Here is a 20,286-nt window from a genome sequence, read left to right on the forward strand (position 1 = left end):
CCCATTGAGTACACATGACATGAGGAGACTTTGTCCTCCTTAAATGGTTAAAAATAAGAATCATAATTACCTCTATCACAAAGGAGTAATATGTATACAGTAGCCTATGTCAGGCTGGGAGGCACATCCAGGAACTGCAATAGTCACTGTGGGCTAGTGGGTCTCTAGCCAGGAGCTACATTGATATGCATCCCCACAGATCGAAAATATATGTTACAGCTTGTCTGGATGTAGCTTTTCTCTCTACCAGAAAAAAATTCTGTCCCTCCAAGTATATCTTTTAACTTAGAGTGATAATTGCAAGAGTCATTATCTTCCCATGTCACATCTCTCCATCTTCTCCAATACCTCCCAATAATCCCACATATAAATTAGCATAAGGCTCACTTCCCTTGGGCTTGACAAAATAGTCTATCTTGGGTAATTCTGTCATTACTATTACTAAAAATAAATGTTTTATTACTTTTTTTAAAGCTTATTCTCCAAAGAAGAAAATGAAGACTTTTGATAATATAAACTTAGTTTACCAAGTTGGTGAACAGAGACCAAATAAAGGAGTATATGGTAAATGAATATTTTGATGATAAATACTGTAGTAATTTGAGGAAAGGCCGAGTTTGGATAGCGTCTTTTGCTTAAACGCTTTAAATGCCTAAATCTTCTGTTTTCTGTTGTCAAATGACTGATTTAGAGTGATGCTTACCAATAATGATACTGCTTTCAGAATTTGATCTGTAGTTACTGATTTAGTGCTCTAAATTTAACATTATGTCATAATTTTAGAAAAACAAAATGAAAAGTCAATTGCTGTTAAACAGTCTATGAAACCTAAAAAAATGCAAACCCGATTTTTATGGTATTCAAAATGAATTTAGGAAACTGTGAGGTTGGTCAGAAATTAACTCCAAAGCTACTCCAAACCCTACTGAATTTTACTTTATTATGTATCCCATACTGTTACTTCATGTTGTCTATGAGGGCTCACTGGATTAGACCAGGAGCACAAATGGCAGCAGAAAACTCCCCCAAATAATACACTGTCAAAAGTGTGAGACTGTTAAAAATTGAACAATATGAATCTCCTCCCACTACCAAATTTCCAGGGAAAAATTAAAGCAAAAAAGTTAAATTACTTTGGCAATATTGGTTCAAATCTAAAGAAAAAAATTCCACCATCTTTCCTCCCTGAGTATGTAATTTGATTAGTCTCCTCAAGACTCAGAAACCTGGGGAGCGACAGAGCTGCCTTAGCAGAGGCTGTCTTCCAGTCTCAGGACCACTGAGGCAGCTTTGCCTCTTAAGCTTCTTGGGTCCTACTTTTAAAGTTCAAGGACTTTTTTTTAAAGACACCAATAGTTATTACAATGCATGCAGTTATGACAACACCAACCCCACCTCTACAAAACGTATATGTTCATCAGTTGAAGGAGCTTTGGGTTGTTTCCAGGTTTTGATGATTATGAACAGAAAACTCAGAAGTATTTTTAGTCAGCTTTTTATGTAAACAAGGGATTGTTGAGTCATGGCAAATGTATGTTTAAGTATACAAAGTACTGTTCCAACTGCTTTCCAGAGTGCCTGAAATATTTTGCATTCCCATCAGTAATGCACCAGAGATCCATTCGCTATGTGTTCTTGCAACCATTGTATTATCAGCAATTTTTTTATTTTAGTCATTCTAATAGATCTAGTGTTATCTCATTGTGATTTTCATTTGCATTTCCCTGATGGCTAATGATGATAAATATATTTTCATATGCTGTCTGCCACTTGTAAATCCTGCTTAGTAAAGTATCTGTTGAAGCTTTTTGCTCATTTTTTTTTGGGTAGTTTTCTTACTGTTAAGTTTCAAGAGTTATTTATATACTCTGAATACAAATCTTTTTCAGATATGTGATTTGCAAATATCCTCTCAGTCTGTGACTTGCCTTTTAATTTTTTGTTCCATCGATCAATTTATGTGTCTGTCTCTTTGCTAATACTGTAATATGTTAGTGTAGCTTTTGACTGTCTTGAAATCAGGTAGTATAATACTATCATCCAAAATTTTTCCTCAAAAAATTTTAGCACTACGTTAATTTGTTTGCCTTTTGCATATAAATTTTATGATTAGTTTGTCTAAAAAAATTAGGGTGACATTTTTTAATGAAGTACATTAAATCAATCTATAGATCATTTTAAGAAGAAAAGAAATCTTCTACAAGTCTTGGCCTTCCAACCCATAAACATAGTATCTCTTTCTGTTAGTTTAGGTTGTGCTTGATTTCTGTCATAAGTGTTTTTATAGTTTTCAGCATAGAGTTCTTACATATGTTGTGTTATATTTATACATAAGTACTTCATTTTTTGATACTATTATACAAGACATTCTTAAAATTTGTTTTCCAAGTGTCCATGACTATACTTTTTACTATACCTCTTTTTACAGATTTTTAAGTGGTTGTTCTAGATAACACTATCTTTTCACAATTCCACTTAACCCTTTAAGTGGAATGTAAATATTTCCACTATATAGGACGCCTTATCCCACATCCCTTTGCTATAGTTGCCCTATGTATTACATCTACATACATCAAGCATCCATTCAAAGTAATATGTTTTAATTTAAATAGCTAAATGGAAGAAGACTAACCTATTATATTTACCTAGCTACCATTTTGAATGCCCTTTAATTTCTGATATCAGAGGTTTCTTTTCCAGTATCTTTATTTTTCAGTCTATAGTACTTCTCTTAGTATTTCTCTTAAAACAGATTTTCTGGCACTGAATCATCTTAGTTTTCCTTCCTCTAAAAATGTCTTTATTTTACCTTCATCCTGAATGATAGTGTTTTCATTTGATATAGAATTGTAAGTTGACATTTTTTTCCAGACTTGAAAACTGTTCCATTTCATTGTGTTTCCATAGTTCTGATGAGATATTGGCTATATTTGAATAGTGATCCTCTGTAAGTAAGGTGACATTTTTCTCTGGTTGTTAAAATTTTTGGGAGTGGGAAATAGTTTCTAGCAATTTAATTATGATATGTGTTGGTGTGAATTTCTTTCTTTTTTTTTTTTACCTGCTTTAATGTTCACTGAATATCCTTAAACTTGAGTTTATACTTTTGCCAAATTTTGTTAAGCAGACTTCCTTGTCTCACAGAACTACTATCCAAATCTAGTGATTATTATAATCATTACTTTTTAAATATATTTACTACATGGGTGTATATCCTCAAACTACATATATACATATAGACATAGACATAGATAGATACTATTAAAAGTATTTTAATGTAGGGGCGCCTGGGTGGCTTAGTCGGTTAAGCGTCCGACTTTTGCTTAGGTCATGATCTCGCGGTTCGTGGGTTCGAGCCCCGTGTCGGGCTCTGTGCTGACTGCCAGCTCAGAGCCTGGAGCCTGTTTCAGAGTCTGTGTCTCTCTCTCTCTGACCCTCCCCTGCTCATGCTGTCTCTCTCTCTCTCCTAGAAATAAATAAAACATTTAAAAAAAAAAAAGTATTTTAATGTAACTGATAAGCTGTTGTATCCAGTCTTATGTGACTTGCTTTTTACACTAAGCATTATGTTTCACAAGTTTTATCTCTGTGTTGTCTGACACTTTATTTCATTTCACTACTGATATATCCCATTGTGTGAACATACCACAATTTATACATATATGTCTGTTGATGGAAGTATCTGTTATTTGACCAATACTGCACCAAACATTCATATATATATATTCACACACACACACACACACACACACACAATCTTCTGGTAGTCATTGAAAAGAGATTCTCTAGGGGTTATATGCCTAGATATGGGATTTCTGAGTCATGTTTCCTTTTCTGAGAAATCATATTTTCAAACCTCTTGTCCATTTTCTTACTGGGTTTTCTTTTTCCTATGGATTTCAAAGATTTTTTAAAAATACTAGAAATCATGTTATTTTATATATATGTATATAGTTATATATAGTATAATAAATATAATATAATAAATTTTAAACCAGTCCCACATTCTTGAGATTAACCTTATTCATTCATTATGCATTATCTTTATCATTATTGTTAAATTCAAAATATTTCATTTATAATTTTTGCAACTTTGTTCATGGGGGATGGTGACTAAGGTTTTCTTTTCTTGTAATGTCTTTTAGTGACTGGTGTCAGAGTGATTTTGGTCTCAAAATATGAGTTATGAGAGTAGAAGGATTCTTCTTTAATTTTCTGGAAGAGTTTGTATATAATTAGTGTAATTTCTTCTTTAGATATTTGGTATGATTCAGAAATGAAGTCAGTTGAGCTTGGAGTTTTCTTTGTGGACGTGTTTTTAACTACATATCCAATTTCTTTAATAGATATGTAGTTCTAGTTCTTCATATCATCTATTCATGAATGATATTAGTTTGTGTTTTTCAAGAAATTTATCCTTTGTATATAATTTTTAAACCTACTGCCATACAGTTTTCATAATATTCCTTTCCTTTATTATTATTTTTAGTATTATCTATATAGACTTTTGTTGTGCTGTTATCTCTAATTTTCCTGATTCTACAAATTTGTGTCTTTTTCTTGGTAATCTGGCTTATCACTTTTATTGAATTTTTCAAAGAATTAGCTGTTAGTTTCATTATTTTCTTTCTTTTTTCAATTTCTTTGATATTCACCTTTACTATTTCTTTACTTCTGCTTACTAAATATTGATAAGGAACTGGAAGAATTGAAACTCTGATGCACTGCTGAATGGTCTGTAAAATGGCGTGACCACTTTGGAAAACAGTGTGTTGTTTTGTAAAAGTTAAACATATACCCACTAATAGGTATTTACCCCATAGAAATGAAAACACAATGACTTGTACATGAATTCTCATAAAAGTTCATTTGTGAGAGGCCAAAATGGAAACAACCCAAATAGCAGGTAAACGGATAAAAATTTATGGTGTATCCATATAATGAAGCACTTCTCAGAAGTAAAAAGGAACAAATTACTAAAATATGTGAAAACATTATACTGAGTAAAAGAAACCAGGAAAAAAAAAAAAAGAGTACAAACTATAAGATTCCATGAATACACAATTCTAGAAAATTCAAGCCAAGCTTATGTGAGAAATATAGAGTGGTGGTGTCAGGATGGGAGGAGAAAGAAAGATGGATTACAAAAGTGGGTGAAAAAAACTTTTAAGAGTATTAGAAAAGTTATTTTGATTGCAGCTTCATAGTTGTAGACATATTTTAAGGTTGAAATATTTTCATTTTAAATGAGTATAGTTTATTATACTTCGATTACACTTCAATAGATTGTTAAAATAAAATAACTATGGTTTTCTCTCTCATTTACTTTTAGGAACTGCAGCAAATGCTATTTATCAATCTCTAAGTACCACAAAAAATATTGTCAAAAAATCAACTTCAGTTGTACAGGTTAATGGTACTGAACAAAAGGTATAAAATTATGCCTCAAACTTTTGTATGGTGATTACTTATCTAGTTAACTTTTCACTTTTTTGACTGATCTCTTTCACTGGCATGATACCACTTGTTTAAGGATATTAGGGTCTATTCATGAGGCCAGATTTCCTTTCCTTTCTTGGGTGTATTGAGTCACTATGTAATTTAACAGAATCTAATCCAAAGATTTATCAATTATAATGATAATAATAGCTAAAACTCATTCACTTTTGGCCCAGCTCTGTGCTAAACCAGAAGGAAGGGAAAATGAGGAAATTGGGACACACAAGATACAAAGATGAGTAAAACATAATCAATTCTCTTGAGGACTTACTGCCTGATAGGGCAGACAGATACAAAATGTTATCACAATAAAACAATGTCAAAATCAAAGACAACTGTTTAATTAAACTGTATGCTGGATTGGAATAGGTTAGATTGTATTTCCCTGAAACAGACTGAATGACTCTAAACTGTAGAACCAACCATTGGATGGATTACTATGCCTTTAAACAAAATATGGAATACTAGAAAAGGAACAACTTTGTACATTGCTACATATTGAACTCAACTTTAAATTTGAGATCCCTGTAGAAGGTATTCTAGGAGGTTGTTTATATATATTTTCCTGAGACAATTTTCATGTGAGATTTAGGGGATAAAAGAGGGGAAAAACTGTATTAATTTGGTTGATTGACAGTGACAAAATTTCTTTTAGAAGTACAGTTACTAATTAATGTTTTTCTCTTTAATGTACCATGTAGAAAGATGGAGTAACTAGAAAATCAAATACTTTTGATGATAAAGGTGAGAAAATGAAAACCAGTCATACTTGTTATACTGTTAATTTCATAATCATGACAATATATTTTTTCTTTTTATCATATAATTTTTCAATTTTTTTGCTGATTATAACAATCATGGTTATTTTGGATAATAAAGCATGGTACAAAATTGTTTATGAATATAGACATAATTAGCTCACATTTCAGAGCTTGCTTGATGAGTATGGCTTTTGAATTTTGCAAAGTACGGAAAAATTTGCAAAGTGACACAGGGTCACTGCTGTGGCTGTTTATAGTGAATGATTATATTACTGACGTATATGACTCAGTAAATTACAGTACAGAGAACTGTCTCTGGAAGTTCCCCACACTCCAGTGCCATCAATTCTCCATAGACAATATATCCTATTTCCCAATTTCCCTTCAGTGGACTATACAATAGCTAAATTTTCCCATACCTTGTTAGATCTCTGGAAGGCACTAAAGTTATTCACATGCATATCCTACATATACATAAAGAAAATATTAGGCACCTCCATCCAGTGGCCAATGATCACCTCGAATTCCATAGAATATCAAACTCATCATCAAAATGTTAATTACTCTTTGGCTCTTTATTGTATTTTGTATCCCAAAGTTGCTACTTTCTTTCTACTCTGTCTCCTTAATTTCCTTTGCCCTTTCCTCTCTTTTCATTCCCACAGCCTCTACCTTGTTTCTTTTATCCTTGGCTATTTCAGTTACCTTCCCCCATTGTTGTCCTCCTCTTTTTAATCCCCATAAATTTTGCTGTGAAAGTAATTTTCCTAAAACACAGTTTGGGTTATTTCCTTATCCAAGTAGTGAGTGGTTTTCCATTGCAGACTGAACAGTTAATTCTGGCAGTGGTCTGTGTTTAATTATACGGACTAAGCTGGCCTAATAGAAGTTAGGTTCTAATAACTTCTGAACTAATAAATTAGCATCAGAGGTTAAGGATTTCAGGATTATCTCTAAAGGCAATGGTGAACCACTGGAAATTTGTAGCCAATGAACACTAAAAAAAGGTCATGTAATTCTTGGAGATACCGCTTTACCTCAAATAAATCCCTGATTGTGGTAATTCAGTGATTGTGGCAGCTCAGCAGTGGGGACTTTGGATCAAATCTATTCATCAGCATCTCCCTCGTTCCAGAAATATGAGTTCCTCATAGGTAAAATTAATCTGTTCTTTCTCTAGGAGCTGTAAATATCTCAGCTCAAAATTCAATTACTTCAGCTCAAACTTCACCCACAAGATACTGTCCGAGATCTTCACACTCTTACTTGGATCCTCCAAAAGATGAGGTATATAATATTTCTTTGCTCCAAATGCAAGCAGAATTAATGAGAGAGGTACAATCTTATGATCAGCATGGGTATAAAAATTTTCATTCATGAAGTGACCATACCAAACAGCTTCATTCCCTGAAATTAGTCATACCATAATAAAATTTTAATAGCCCTAGGATAATCTTCCTAAATATAGGCTACAACATTGTAGTTTTCAGTACATACCTGCAGCCTTCAGAGGAAGTATTAATTTGGCCTTCTTTGGTTGGGCTTCTACTAATACTGATGGAGTGTTCAGATGTAGTCATATTATCTCTCTCCTTTGTTTTTGACCAGTGATCAGTTACCTGGTATTGAAAAGTTAGCAGCATAAATTCAGGGTATATCTTCTGATATACATTACATTTTTTTTCCCCTCCGTGAGTTACCAACTTGTTTTAGGAGTCAAAACCACATTCCATTAGTAGCACAGTGTTAACTGGTTCACCTGGTGCTAAAGAATTAACATGGCTTGAAAATGGAAATTAACTAAGTTCTCTCCAAATGAATTCTACTTGAATAGGGTAGGAAGTGGCATCACTTTCTGTTTCTTCGAATGCATAATAATCAACAGACTATACCACACATAACGTCTAAGATGTATATTTACCATAAAATGCTTTTCTGTAGTGCAGTTTTATTATAAACATTTTACAGTTCAGCGTTCTACTATGTCAATATCCACCTTAAGTATGCTAAAGTATAAAAAGAAATTTCTTAACAACTTTGGCATTTAAAATTCTCATATTACCTAACAGATTCCAAAGGCCGTGTCCTTTACTAAAAAGCAAACAAACAAAAACTCCTATAAAAACAACCTAAATTTTCTTACTGACCTTTTTTGGTTAATGTGTATATTATTAAATTTGTCATCGATATTGATCTCAAATGAGTACCAAATGTCCACAGATTCCTAATTTACTATGAGAAAAGCATGGCCATTTTATTATGCTAAGTATTACATGCTGTATCCAACGGGTTATATGTGGTCTATCACTGTCATAAAATATTTTTTTTGGTGGCCGATGTTCAGTTCTCCTATCTGGTGGGCAAAAATAGAAGCCTGTTTCACTGGATTTACCTCCTTGAGCAGATTGAGTTCTTGAACAAATCAAGAGAACCACATCCCTCTGTAATCAGAGAACCTGTTATCTGCTTTCTAGCTCTAAAACTTTTCTCCCATTGTAGCATTATCAAAAAAGCATGACAGGGTGCCTCATAATATCTTGGTTTGTGAGTTCAAGCCTAAGCATTTGACTTTGGCTCAGGTCATGACCTCGTGGTTTATGAGTTCAAGTCCCATTTCAGGCTCTGTGCTGACAGCTCAGAGCCTGGATCCTGCTTCAGATGCAGTGTCTCCCTCTTTCTCTGCTCCTCTCCCATTCACACTCTGTCTCTCTCACTCTCAAAAAATACATTTAAAAAAATACTTTAAAGGGTGTTATATGTAAACCAACTTGACAATAAACTATTTAAAAATAAACAAAATAAAACAAATTCTAGAAAAAAAATTTTAAATAAATTAAAAAAATTTTTTAAGCACACTATTCTTCTGTCCCATGGAGTTGACTGACATATTTACCAATTAGTGCATTGCACAGATAGTTCATTTTAGGATGCTAGTGAATATTACTGTGCAGAAAAGAGTTAACAAAGTAGGCTTGAAACTGGTGTCTTTAGAAGGGCCTGTCTGCAAGGTTGCCCTCTGGCTAGCATTGGGAAGATGACTTTTCCAATAGTCCCGAAGTAATATGGGAAGTTTCCATAGCTGGATGGATGGTGCACTATACTGCAAATAACATGATTTTTGCTGAACATCTGATTTTCTTTTGAGACGCTGGAATTTTGATATGCACTAAGGTACAGGGGTCCTCATAACCAGCCTTCAATAAAAACCTTTGAGTGCTGAGTTTCTAATGGATTTCCCACGATAAAAACACTGTACATTTTGCTGCATTTTTTTTAATTGCTAGAGAAAAGAGCATACACCAGTGTGTCCTCTCACAGGAGGGAGAGAGCATATGAAGAACGGTGCATAGATTTTTCAAGATTCGGCCTATGTCTTTTCCCCTTCTTTATCCTACAGTGTATTCTTTTCCTATAGTAAATCCTAGACATGAGTACAACTATATTCTCAGTCCCATGAGCCTTTTCAAATCACCAGATGTGTGGGCAGTTTTGTGTATCTCCCACGATACAACTATGAAATTTTAAATTCTGTAAATACCACAAAATGCATGCAATTCTTAAAAATTGACATTTAAGAGTTCTCAAAATCTTAAATTTCTGTATTTTAAATATATAAATAATAGTCTATGTTCAAATCCTGGAGGAGGAAATCCTTTGAGGATGTTTGTTTTGTTGTTTGGATTATATAGAAGGAGATAAACGCTGGTTTGAATGAACGATCAAACAAGAAATCAAGCTACTTCTGTCAATCAGGTAAACATCGGTAACAGCTACTGAGTAAGTTATGCAATCTATTAATTCATTCTTTCACTAACATTTATTGAGTTCGTGCTTCATGCCTGGTACCATGCTAAGTATTCCTGGAATGTTTGGTACAACTCACTGGAAAAATATTTAACCTCATCCTGGCTCCCTTAACGAGAAAAACATTTTTAAACTACAGATTCAATAAATTTGAAGCTATTCATGTATTCTGTCTCTTTTATCCATCTAAATTTTCAAACTTCTTGGCAGAGAGTTACCATATATCCTTTTCAAATGGATTATATTATTGAAAGGCAATGTAGCATAATGGGTAGGAACATATATTCTGACCCAAATACTTAAGTTGAATCCACATTCCAACACTTAAAATTTTTGTTTGGCCAAGTTATTTAACTTCTCTGTTCTTTATTTTTTCTACCTCTAAAATGAGAATGTTACCTAACCCAAGTTCACTGACCATCACTCCTCAAGAGAGGAGTTTTGATTGGAAAGAAATTTGAGCTTTATTCAGGAGGCTGGCAACCTGGGGAGAGGTGGACTCTTGTCCAAGATTTTGGTCTGACCATAAGATTTTTAAAGGGGTTTAATCAGTTAAGGGATACGCAGTGGTCTGTGACATTTCTGGATAATCTGCAGACTCAATGATGCCAGTTATCTCAGAGCTCGGAGGTTGTGCAAGTTCTAGATCCTTGGTGCCCAGGGTGGGGGCTGTGCAAGAAGGTGCAGTTCCTTGGTACCCAGGGTGTGTGCAAGACCACTCTGTTCTTTCTGCATAGGGGAGCAAGGTCTACTAATGTGCAAAGGGAGGACAGTAAAGTCATTTGTGTGATCTTGCAAATGAAAAACAATTTGTGTGATCTTGCAAAACAAAAACAATTTGCTAAAAGATTGCTGGGCCAATCAGAAAGCTGAAGTGGCTTCAAACAGACTTCTGGCCTCTATGGCCTGAGAACATTCCAATCCTTCATTGCCCCATGGCCAGTGGTCTGTAAATCTCAAAGAAAGTAAATTAGTTCTGTTATAGATCAAGGGCCTTAGGTCAGGAAGGAAGGAGTATGTTAACTTGAAGCAACTTAACCCTTAGAACTGGTTGGAGTCCTGTTACAAGAACAGCAATTATACATCATTCATGTGATTCCTATGGCAATTCAGTAAGTCAGTATTTTAAAAGTGCTGAGAACAATGTGTGCCACTTGATTGGTGATATGTAAGAGATTTTGAAATGTATGGGAAAACTTGATATGCAGTATTTTTTTTCTAATTCATATCTAAATTCTAATTTTGTCTTATTTTGTATTTATGAATTCATCTTAAAATTTTAAGTATATTGCATTTCTAGTTTCCCTTTTGATATTACTTTCCAATTTAATTGCTTTGCAGATTGAGACACGGCCTTATTGTACGAGCTTTTTCAAATATCTGCAGGATTTCTGTACTGGCTTAGCACATGATTAGTTTTTAAGAGTTGTGTATGGCTGAAAACAATAAATATCCACTTGGTAGTACCATGTTCTAAATATTTCCATTCAATCAAGATGTTTAGTTGTGTAGCTCAAAAATTCTATATACTTACTTTGATTTACTCTGTTCTAAAAATCATGGGGATGGGGCAGCTGTGTGGCTCAGTAGGTTAAGTGTCTGACCGTTGATCTAGGTTAGTTATTAGGCACATCGAGGACTATCCTGGTGAATTGAGGGATTTTTTTAAGCTTTCATTTAAATTACACTTAATTAACATACAGTGTAATAATATTAGTTTCAGGTGTAGAATTCAGTTTTTTATTAGTATGTGTGATCTTTACCATAAGTGATGCTTTTTGTCTCAGATTTAGTAGGTCTGAAACTAATACAGGTGTATCAGCTTTAAATCTTACTATCTTTTTATGGATAGATGTGACTTTTGTAATCATTCTAATCCTGCATTTGTTTCATTTTTACTGAGTCTTAGAATTTGACTTTTAATTGAATTTAAGCCATTTATATTTATGTTAATTACAATCTTTGGAAGATGTTTACTGCCATATTAGTGCTTTGCTTGGTTCTGCTTTTTCATATTTTCTTCTAATTTCTCCTTTCTTGCTTTCTTTCAAAGTATTTAATTTGCTTTGATTCTCTTTCAGTTTATTAACTTATTTTTAAAATATTTTTTTAAAAAATAATTTTTGAGAGAGAGAGAGCACAAGCAAGGGGGGGTGAGGGCAGAGAGAGAGGGAGACACAGAATCTGAAGCAGGCTCTAGGCTCCAAGCTGTCAGCACAGAGCCCAACATGGGTCTCAAACTCATGTGAGATCATGACCTAAGCCAAAGTCGGACCCTTAACCGACTGAGCCACCCAGGCGCCCCAATTAAAATTATTTTTAATCCAGTTTTCCTTCTACTGTTTTAGAAACTGTATGCTGTGTATATTCCTTTTGACAATTACTTTTGAATTTTAACATGTATACTTAAAGTAAAAGTTAGAATAGTTTATTACTTCTAAATCACTATCTCATATTTAACCAATAATTTAGTTTTGATTTTTTTTACCAGCTAAATTAAAATTCTGTTTTTTATACATCCAGGTTTTGTTTATATTTTTTCATGCTTACCAATATTTTTTTGTTTATCATTTTTTTGCATTTTGTACTTTATAGAATTACCTTCATTCTTCCTAAAGTAAATCCGATGTTAATACAGTAGTGAATCTATGTTGGGAGTAAATCCTCAGATTTTATTTGATAAAATTCTATTTTACCCATGTTCTAGGATATAGTTATGCCTGGGTATACAAGCTTTTAAGAACAATTATTTTTCTACTAGCACTTTAAAGATACTCTTCTATTTAAATGTTCTACTTTTTTCTACTTAGTAATTCTTGTGTAAGTGATTCTCCCCCTCTGCCCCACCCCTCCCCCACACACATCAGTCTGCTTTTAAGGCCTTGACTTTGTTTTTCCTTAGTATCACTGTGGTGAACAGATCTGGACAAGTTTCAGCTATTTTTCTCTCCTGTATTGCCTCTTCTCACTTTCTTTATTATTTTCTTCTAAAACCCCAGTTATGTATATGTTAGGTATCTTGTTTTTCTTCTACATCTTTTAACAACTATCATATTTTCTATTTTTCTGGTGCTGCATTCTGGTTAATTTCTTCAAGTTTGTCCCCCAAACCACCAATTTTTCTTCAGTTTACCTAATTCAATTCAATGCATTTTGAAAATTTTCTGGTTAAAGGTTTTATATGTATAGACACACACACACACACACACACACACACACACACACGTGTGTGTGTATGTAGGTATATAATTTCTGAATAGTTATTTTTCAAATTTGACTGGACTTTTTTGATAGGTTCTTGTTCCATTCCTGCGTTTTCCAATTCCTTCTTCATATATTTAAACAGAAAAAAATCACTTTTTAAATATTCTATATCTAGTAATTAAAATATTTTAAATCATTGATGTCTACATCTAATGCTTTTGTTCTGCTAACAGCATGGTGTTCCTTCATATCTGTGTGTGTGTGTGTGTGTAGGGAGCATTATTAATGTTATATATGTGAACAGAGGAGGGAGGAGGGGCAGAGACACACACACACACAGACAGAGAGACAGAGAGACAGAGAATCCTAAGCAGGCTCTGTGCTGCTAGCAGGGCTCAAACTCAGAAATAGGCTTCTAATAGGCATCTGAAAAGATATCAATGCTGGTTCATTTTAAATTAATTTTTTATGGAATACACAGTATATTTGAACCTCAAAGTCATATAAGAATTCATAATTGCAGATTATCTCTTAAGAGATATTATTGGGGCATCTGGGTAGCTCAAAGTGTCTGACTTTGGCTCAGGTCATGATCACACAGCTCATGGGTTCAAGCCCCACATGGTGCTCTGTGCTGACAGCTGGGATCCTGGAGTCTGCTTTGGATTCTGTGTCTCCTTCTCTCTGCCCCTCCCCTGCTAGCTCTCTCTTTCTCTCTCTCTCTCAAAAATAAAATAAACATTAAAGTTAATTTTAAAAAAGAGAGGTTTTTATTTTTCCTTTCCAAGACTGAAACCAAGACATAATTTATTTGTGCTGCTACTTCTGCGGCATGTGTTTTTTTAAAAGACAACTCTTCCACCAGGGGCATATAGCTCTTTGGGTTCCAGGATATTTTTAGAGATTCTTAGTTTTGATTCCCCACCTTTTATTTTCAGGTATTGTCAATGCTCATAAAGCAGGCATCAGCTTTAACACTTGCTTACCACTCTAGATTTGTGCTACCCCCAAATTTTTTGCTTGGCTGTTTTAAAAGGTCAGTTTCAATGTTTTATATAGAATTCAGGCAAAATTTTATATAGGCAATTTTTTTAAATTTCTAACTCTCACATATTAATGGTAACCACATAAACGTCTTTTTTTTAATTTTGTTTTTAAAATAGTACTGTCTTCACACTTAATCTCCCAGTTATTCACTCTTAACACCAGTTACTTATCCAAACTGAACATACACAAAAACATATCCACAAAAGCAAACCCCAAAAATGTTCACAGGATTTAAATAAGACTTTTTTATACACATCACTAGTAGCAACTGATTACTCATTTACTGAAAGAAACAAGAGTTACATTTAAACTTGACTGTCAACTGGTTCTAATTACTAATACTACTTCCTGAAATAAGGGCATTCTTTTTGTCTACATCTTTTATTCATTTGTGTTTTTGAATAGTTGACATACACCAATTCAGCATGCCTGTAGAAATGTACTACAGAGACTTCCTATATCACTTATATGCAAAGTATTTACTAAAGCCCAGTAATAGAATCTTGGTGGATTATGTACAAAGTAAGTTAGACAATATTCAAGCAGAAGGAGATTAATGACAGATAAACCAGTGAATAAATGGTGGGGAGCATATTAATTAAATAATGCATTCAGCAAATAAATGTTACTGAATACTGTGTGTTTAAGTGCTGAGGATAAAGTGGTAAATTTATGTCATAGTCAGGAAGACAGAAGAGTAAACATTTAAGTATGATATAACATAATGAGTTTTTATAATAGAAATATGTGTAGAAAGCTTTAGGAGCACTAAAAAAACAATTATTTACTTAGGCAGGTCTTTCTAGTGGAATTAACACAAACTGAATGAAGCCTAAAAGATGAGAAGTTAAAAGACAGGGTGCTCAAGGCAAAGGAAATGGCACAAACAAAGGCCCAGAGGCATGGAAAACATGTTATATTCAGGAAACCATGCCATTTTATGTCTCTGGACTATAGAACATATATGAATATATAGGCTAACCAGAGTAGACACTACAGAGGTAAGGACATCAGATTGTATGGTATATTTTATGCCTTGCTAAGGAATTTGGACTTCATCATGGAGAGTCTCTGGAGGCAGACAGTCTCAGAGAATAAAGATCTACTAAAGGATATTAATTTCCACTTTACAAGTTTCTGGGGAAGAATACAAACTAATTATAATATTCTTTTTCTAATAAATAGGACCTCAGATTCATGCCACAGCCCGGGGTACTTTCCCTTCTCATACTTTCACAAATATGTAAGTATCTAAGAAAATTAATGTGTAATTATAAATTAATACTTTAATAATCACGAGTGCTATTCAAAAGCAAATGATTACATGTAATCCTCTAGTAGTTCTACTTAAAATTTCTGTCTTTTGCAAACTCTCAGCACTAAGTGTAAATTGTAAAGCAGACAAAGCCAATGTTCTTCCTCTTCCTTTTCTGTTTCCTTAGCCCCACTGTGGTTCTACACTTCCTCTATATTCAGAGCCTTCATGCACCTTTCAAGTGTATTCTACATTAATGCCCTCACTTCAGGAGATTTCCAGGATCTAAACTTTGTTTCTTTACTTTTATCCCCTTTGAAACATTTACCATTTCTTAGGCTTCTTGAGATTATTGGCTTCCTAAGGATGGTAACTTAATTTTCAAGTATTAATGACTTCATCAATTATTCTTCTACTAAAGGGTATTTTCAGTATAATCCCAAATAATATCCACTGATGATGGAAATTGCAAGTCTCTGGAGAGAAATTTTTAGGGCCTGAGGGATTTCCACTACTCAAAACTTGGTGGTCACCTGTTCTTCTAGTAATTATGTATGATCTTATCAACTTTAGGAGAAAAACTATTATTTTGGTCCCGATATCAACACATTTTTAAAAAGTGATCAGCTCAGGTCATGATCTCATAGCTCATGGGTTCAAGCACTGCATCAGACTCTGAGCTGTCAGCATAGCTTGCTTCAGATTCTGTGTCTCCCTCTCTTTATGCGTCCCCCCCATAAATAAACATTAAAAACTTTTTTAAAAACAGGAATGTGACAAATGTATGATGGACAGTCATAGTCAGACCCGAAAGTATCTTTGGTTGTGTTTTATTTGTATTCTGACCTGAAGTTAGGTTGACTAATGCAGCATACTACTGGAGGAAGGAGATAAAAATAGGGCAAGTTAAAATAGCACAGAGCTCATTGTTTTTACATAGAGCAACCATTTTTCTTGAATAAACATTCTTTGGCATGCCGAAAACCTTTGGTTAATTTTCAGAGTTCAGAAAACTGAAAAAAGTGATTATTAAATATTTACCATGGAATTATTAAAAAGATTTTTTGCCAGTTTTTTCACTGCTTTAATAGAGGAGTAGGCTTTTAGAGCTTCTTACTCTACTCATTTTTCACCAATGTCATCCTTTATCTGGTTATTACAATTGTGTGAAGTGTTCTTCATAAAGCTGGTTAACTTTATTCTTAGGCGTTTTACTCTTTGTTTGGATCCATATGCATGCCTTTGGGGCAGAAACCCTGTTGGGGACAATTATTAGTCAATAGGTTGGACTCCTTGAGTTCTATCTGGTGTCTACAGTATAACGTGAAGGGAACATAAAAATGAATCTGGGAGAGTTAAACTGTAAAATATCTAAAGGTAGAAAACTATGCGTAGATTGACCTGAGAAATCAGATCCTGAAAAAATAAAGAAGGCCAAAAGACATGTCACTGACATCAGCTCTCACGCTCCAGGTTCCATATTGCAAAAATATTTTAGTCTAAATAGGGTTTCTACCAAGCCCAATTTCTGAGCGGAAATCAGTGAAGGGTTTTTTTTTTTTTTTTTTTTTTTGGTGTTTTTGAGGGTAATGGGGGTGGGGAGGTTGGTATTTTCTTGTTTTTTCTTTTTTCTACCAAGATTTAGTATGTACTCTCAGTCTTACTGTCTCAAATGATTGAACTTCAGAGTTTGGGAAAAATTGAGTTTTATAATGGATAGAATAAGCTTTCAAAAACAGAAAGAGAATATCAGTTATCTTTTAAGAAAGTAGGAATAGGGCCTATGTTGAAATTATGAGAGTATCATATATATGAATATAAGCAAAGAACCCATGTTGAAATTTATGAAAGTATCATATATTCTTAGATCTTGTTTTATTAACTACTTGGTTTCTTCCTATAATTTTCATTATTGTTCTTTTATTTGTTACAATTCTGAAACTGTGTTTTCTATTTCATTAGAGTGTGATGATAAATAATTCTAACTAGAACTCATGATAGAATATTTCCATATATCGAAAAGGTCTGTATGTAAGCTGGTATTCCATGGCTAGACAATTATTTTAACACATAGTTATTGAATAATCATTCACATATTCCCTTCCTGCTGTTTGATGAGAGTGCAAGATTGTCAGAAAGGTCTGGTCAAGTACCTTGCCACCTTATGGTGCCTTGTAACGAATAGAAAGGAGTAGCCCACCTTCTCCCTCCAATTCTGTGCCCTCCTCCAGAGAGCCACAGAGCAGGCATGGCAAAGGAGGGTCAGAAGTAGAATTTTTAGATAGATATATATTTTTATGCAACAGCTACAATTTTATTACTTCAAGCAATAAAATATGTGGGCCAGTATCAAAGGAACAGGTTAAATTGGGAGGAGGGGGAGGGTTTGACAAAAAATAAAGTTTATTCTTCCTTTTGAATTTCTATAGAAAAACCCTCAGATATAAAGACAAGAAATAGATGATTAATTATTAGAAGTTTTGGAAAAAGTTATATAAATTCTTGACCCTAGACAATAACTAAACGCTTAACCTTTCTTCACTTTACAGAGAACAGAACTGCATACAAAATTGCTTGCAAGAAAAAGTATGTATCATTGATGAACAGCATATTAATAGTATTTTCTAATGTGTCATAATAGAAAAAAACTGAATAAAATAATGAGGAATCACCTACTGATATTAATATCTTCCTCTTTGCCTTTCTTTAAAGCTTACTTTCAATTAACCCTTAAATTTTTTAGTGATCTGAAGTTCTTTTCAAAAGATAATGTTGGCCCTTCCAAAAGAAGTCTCATGGGCATAGAAGTGTGTGGAATGACATTAAGGGACCTAGCCATCATGACAGCGTCAAATACCACAAACCTGTTTTATCATGGGAAGCCATTTGGTGACATGGTTTTGCAGACTTGGCTGGTAAACTGGGATGCCTTGGTCTGGCTCTAGCTATTTTAGTAAGAAGTGGCCTGGTCACCTAAGAATGTCACATAAAAAGGTACCTGGTCACCTATGAGCTGAGACTTGGAACAGGTAGATAATATGGTCCAATTTACAAAGCCCAACTCTGGAACTAGTCGGACCAGTCAGGAAAGAGAAAGGGGGTTGAACAACCCATACTCTGACACACTTTTTCACATGGACACTTGCTCAAGTCTTAGAGTGTGTAGCAAATATAAACACTATATATATTCCCTTGATTCATGGGAATATTTCTTAGTTTAACATTAAAATGGAAAGCAACTGAAAATTAGGTTTTAATTCCTATATTTTACTACTTAGAAAACTTTTGGAATATCCCTCTTTCATATACAAAATTTAGAAACTCCTCCTCACATGCAGCCTAAGAAGAATAATGGAGATTTTTAAAAATCATCTCTGGTAATAAAGTTTGAATACAAAACTAGTATATGTAATAAATGTCTCATATATATAATCAATGTATTACAGTGGTTTATAACAATTACTTTTTTCTGTTAAACTTTAGATTTTATTTTTAAAATACTTGATTTAGGATGTCATTGTATAAAAGAAGTATTATACAACATATGCTGTCATCCAAAATGTTTTCAAATCACTAGCCATGTACAATAAGTGATAAAATATCTTGGAAGACTCATGGATTACCGTAGGCTAGAATTGCTCTCCCTAGGGAGTCTCCAAATACTCTCCAAAGTATCAGGAGAGAGTATGTTACATAGATGTTAAGTTTTCTTTGAATGTTGCCTTGAAATATGAATATTTCCATGCTAACTTAAGGTAACATTTTGGGTATGAAAAGCCTTTTTTCAGGAATCATACCAGCCTTCCAGGCTTTGAGGCCAATTACTTGTTTATAGCCTTTATGTCTTAAGAGTAATAACAATTTAAAAACAGACAACTCATTTATTATAGGCAAAAGGATTTTTGCAAAGCCAAAATTATTTTCAGGAAATAAGACATGGTTTATAGAATTCTACACATGCATTCTATTTCTGCTTTTGGTCCAATGTAATCTGTGACATCATCATTAACTACTGAACAAATGGTTACCCAAATCTGGTCCTTGGGTTTATATTTCTGGCTCAAAATGAGGAATTCAGTTTCCCAACTCTTGTTCCTTTCCTGACTCTTTCAGACCCCAATATAGGGGAGCCTTTTTTTTTTTTTTTTTGTTCTTTGATTGCATCATCTTTTCTCAGCCTTCCTATCTAAAATAGTTTGCGCTGATACTCTTTTTCCATACAAAGTGATTCAGTCTCCATAACCATTTCTCTTTTTGTTGCTTATCAAATAATTCTTAACATTGGCTCCAGTCATTTCCATATATATAATCACAGGTTCACCTCTATAGCAGGGAATGGGAAGGAGGGAGGGCTTATTTTTCATCCTTACATCCTAGCTGGACAGATGCCTCTGAAAGCACCCAAATGTTTTGACCACATCTGTTTGGAGAAATACTCTGTTATAAATAACCTGGCATATTACTAAATAATATTTCTGGGTTGTAGGCACTGTTTCTTCTTGCCAACACTTGCAAGAAGCCTTGTTGTATGGCTAGACAGCAGTTTGGTGAGATTTCTTTTTTCTATTTTTACCAAAAAGTCATTTATCTAGGCAATAAATGTTGAGGGAAACAACAAAAAACTTATGAGGGAATGTGAATCAAATGAAAACTTATAAAAAAGTTTTTACTACAGTACAAAAGAAGCCAATTTGAAATTAATCTGAAATTATAAAT

The 20,286-nt window shown here is 33.7% G+C and overlaps 1 protein-coding gene across 1 annotated transcript in view; it reads left to right on the forward strand.

Moving 5' to 3' along the window:
* Nucleotides 1-20,286, forward strand: part of FSIP2 (fibrous sheath interacting protein 2) — an 84,350-nt gene that overhangs the window by 14,573 nt on the left and 49,491 nt on the right. The window contains exons 9-15 of the mRNA XM_039222034.1: nt 475-564; nt 5,333-5,430; nt 6,201-6,243; nt 7,441-7,547; nt 9,950-10,013; nt 15,501-15,558; nt 18,120-18,156. Of these exons, the coding sequence (XP_039077965.1) occupies nt 475-564; nt 5,333-5,430; nt 6,201-6,243; nt 7,441-7,547; nt 9,950-10,013; nt 15,501-15,558; nt 18,120-18,156 (497 nt within the window). The remainder of the gene's footprint in view (nt 1-474; nt 565-5,332; nt 5,431-6,200; nt 6,244-7,440; nt 7,548-9,949; nt 10,014-15,500; nt 15,559-18,119; nt 18,157-20,286) is intronic.

Source organism: Hyaena hyaena, unplaced genomic scaffold (genome assembly GCF_003009895.1).
Source record: "Hyaena hyaena isolate Hyena2069 unplaced genomic scaffold, ASM300989v1 scaffold_1039, whole genome shotgun sequence".
NCBI classification, from domain to species: domain Eukaryota; kingdom Metazoa; phylum Chordata; class Mammalia; order Carnivora; family Hyaenidae; genus Hyaena; species Hyaena hyaena.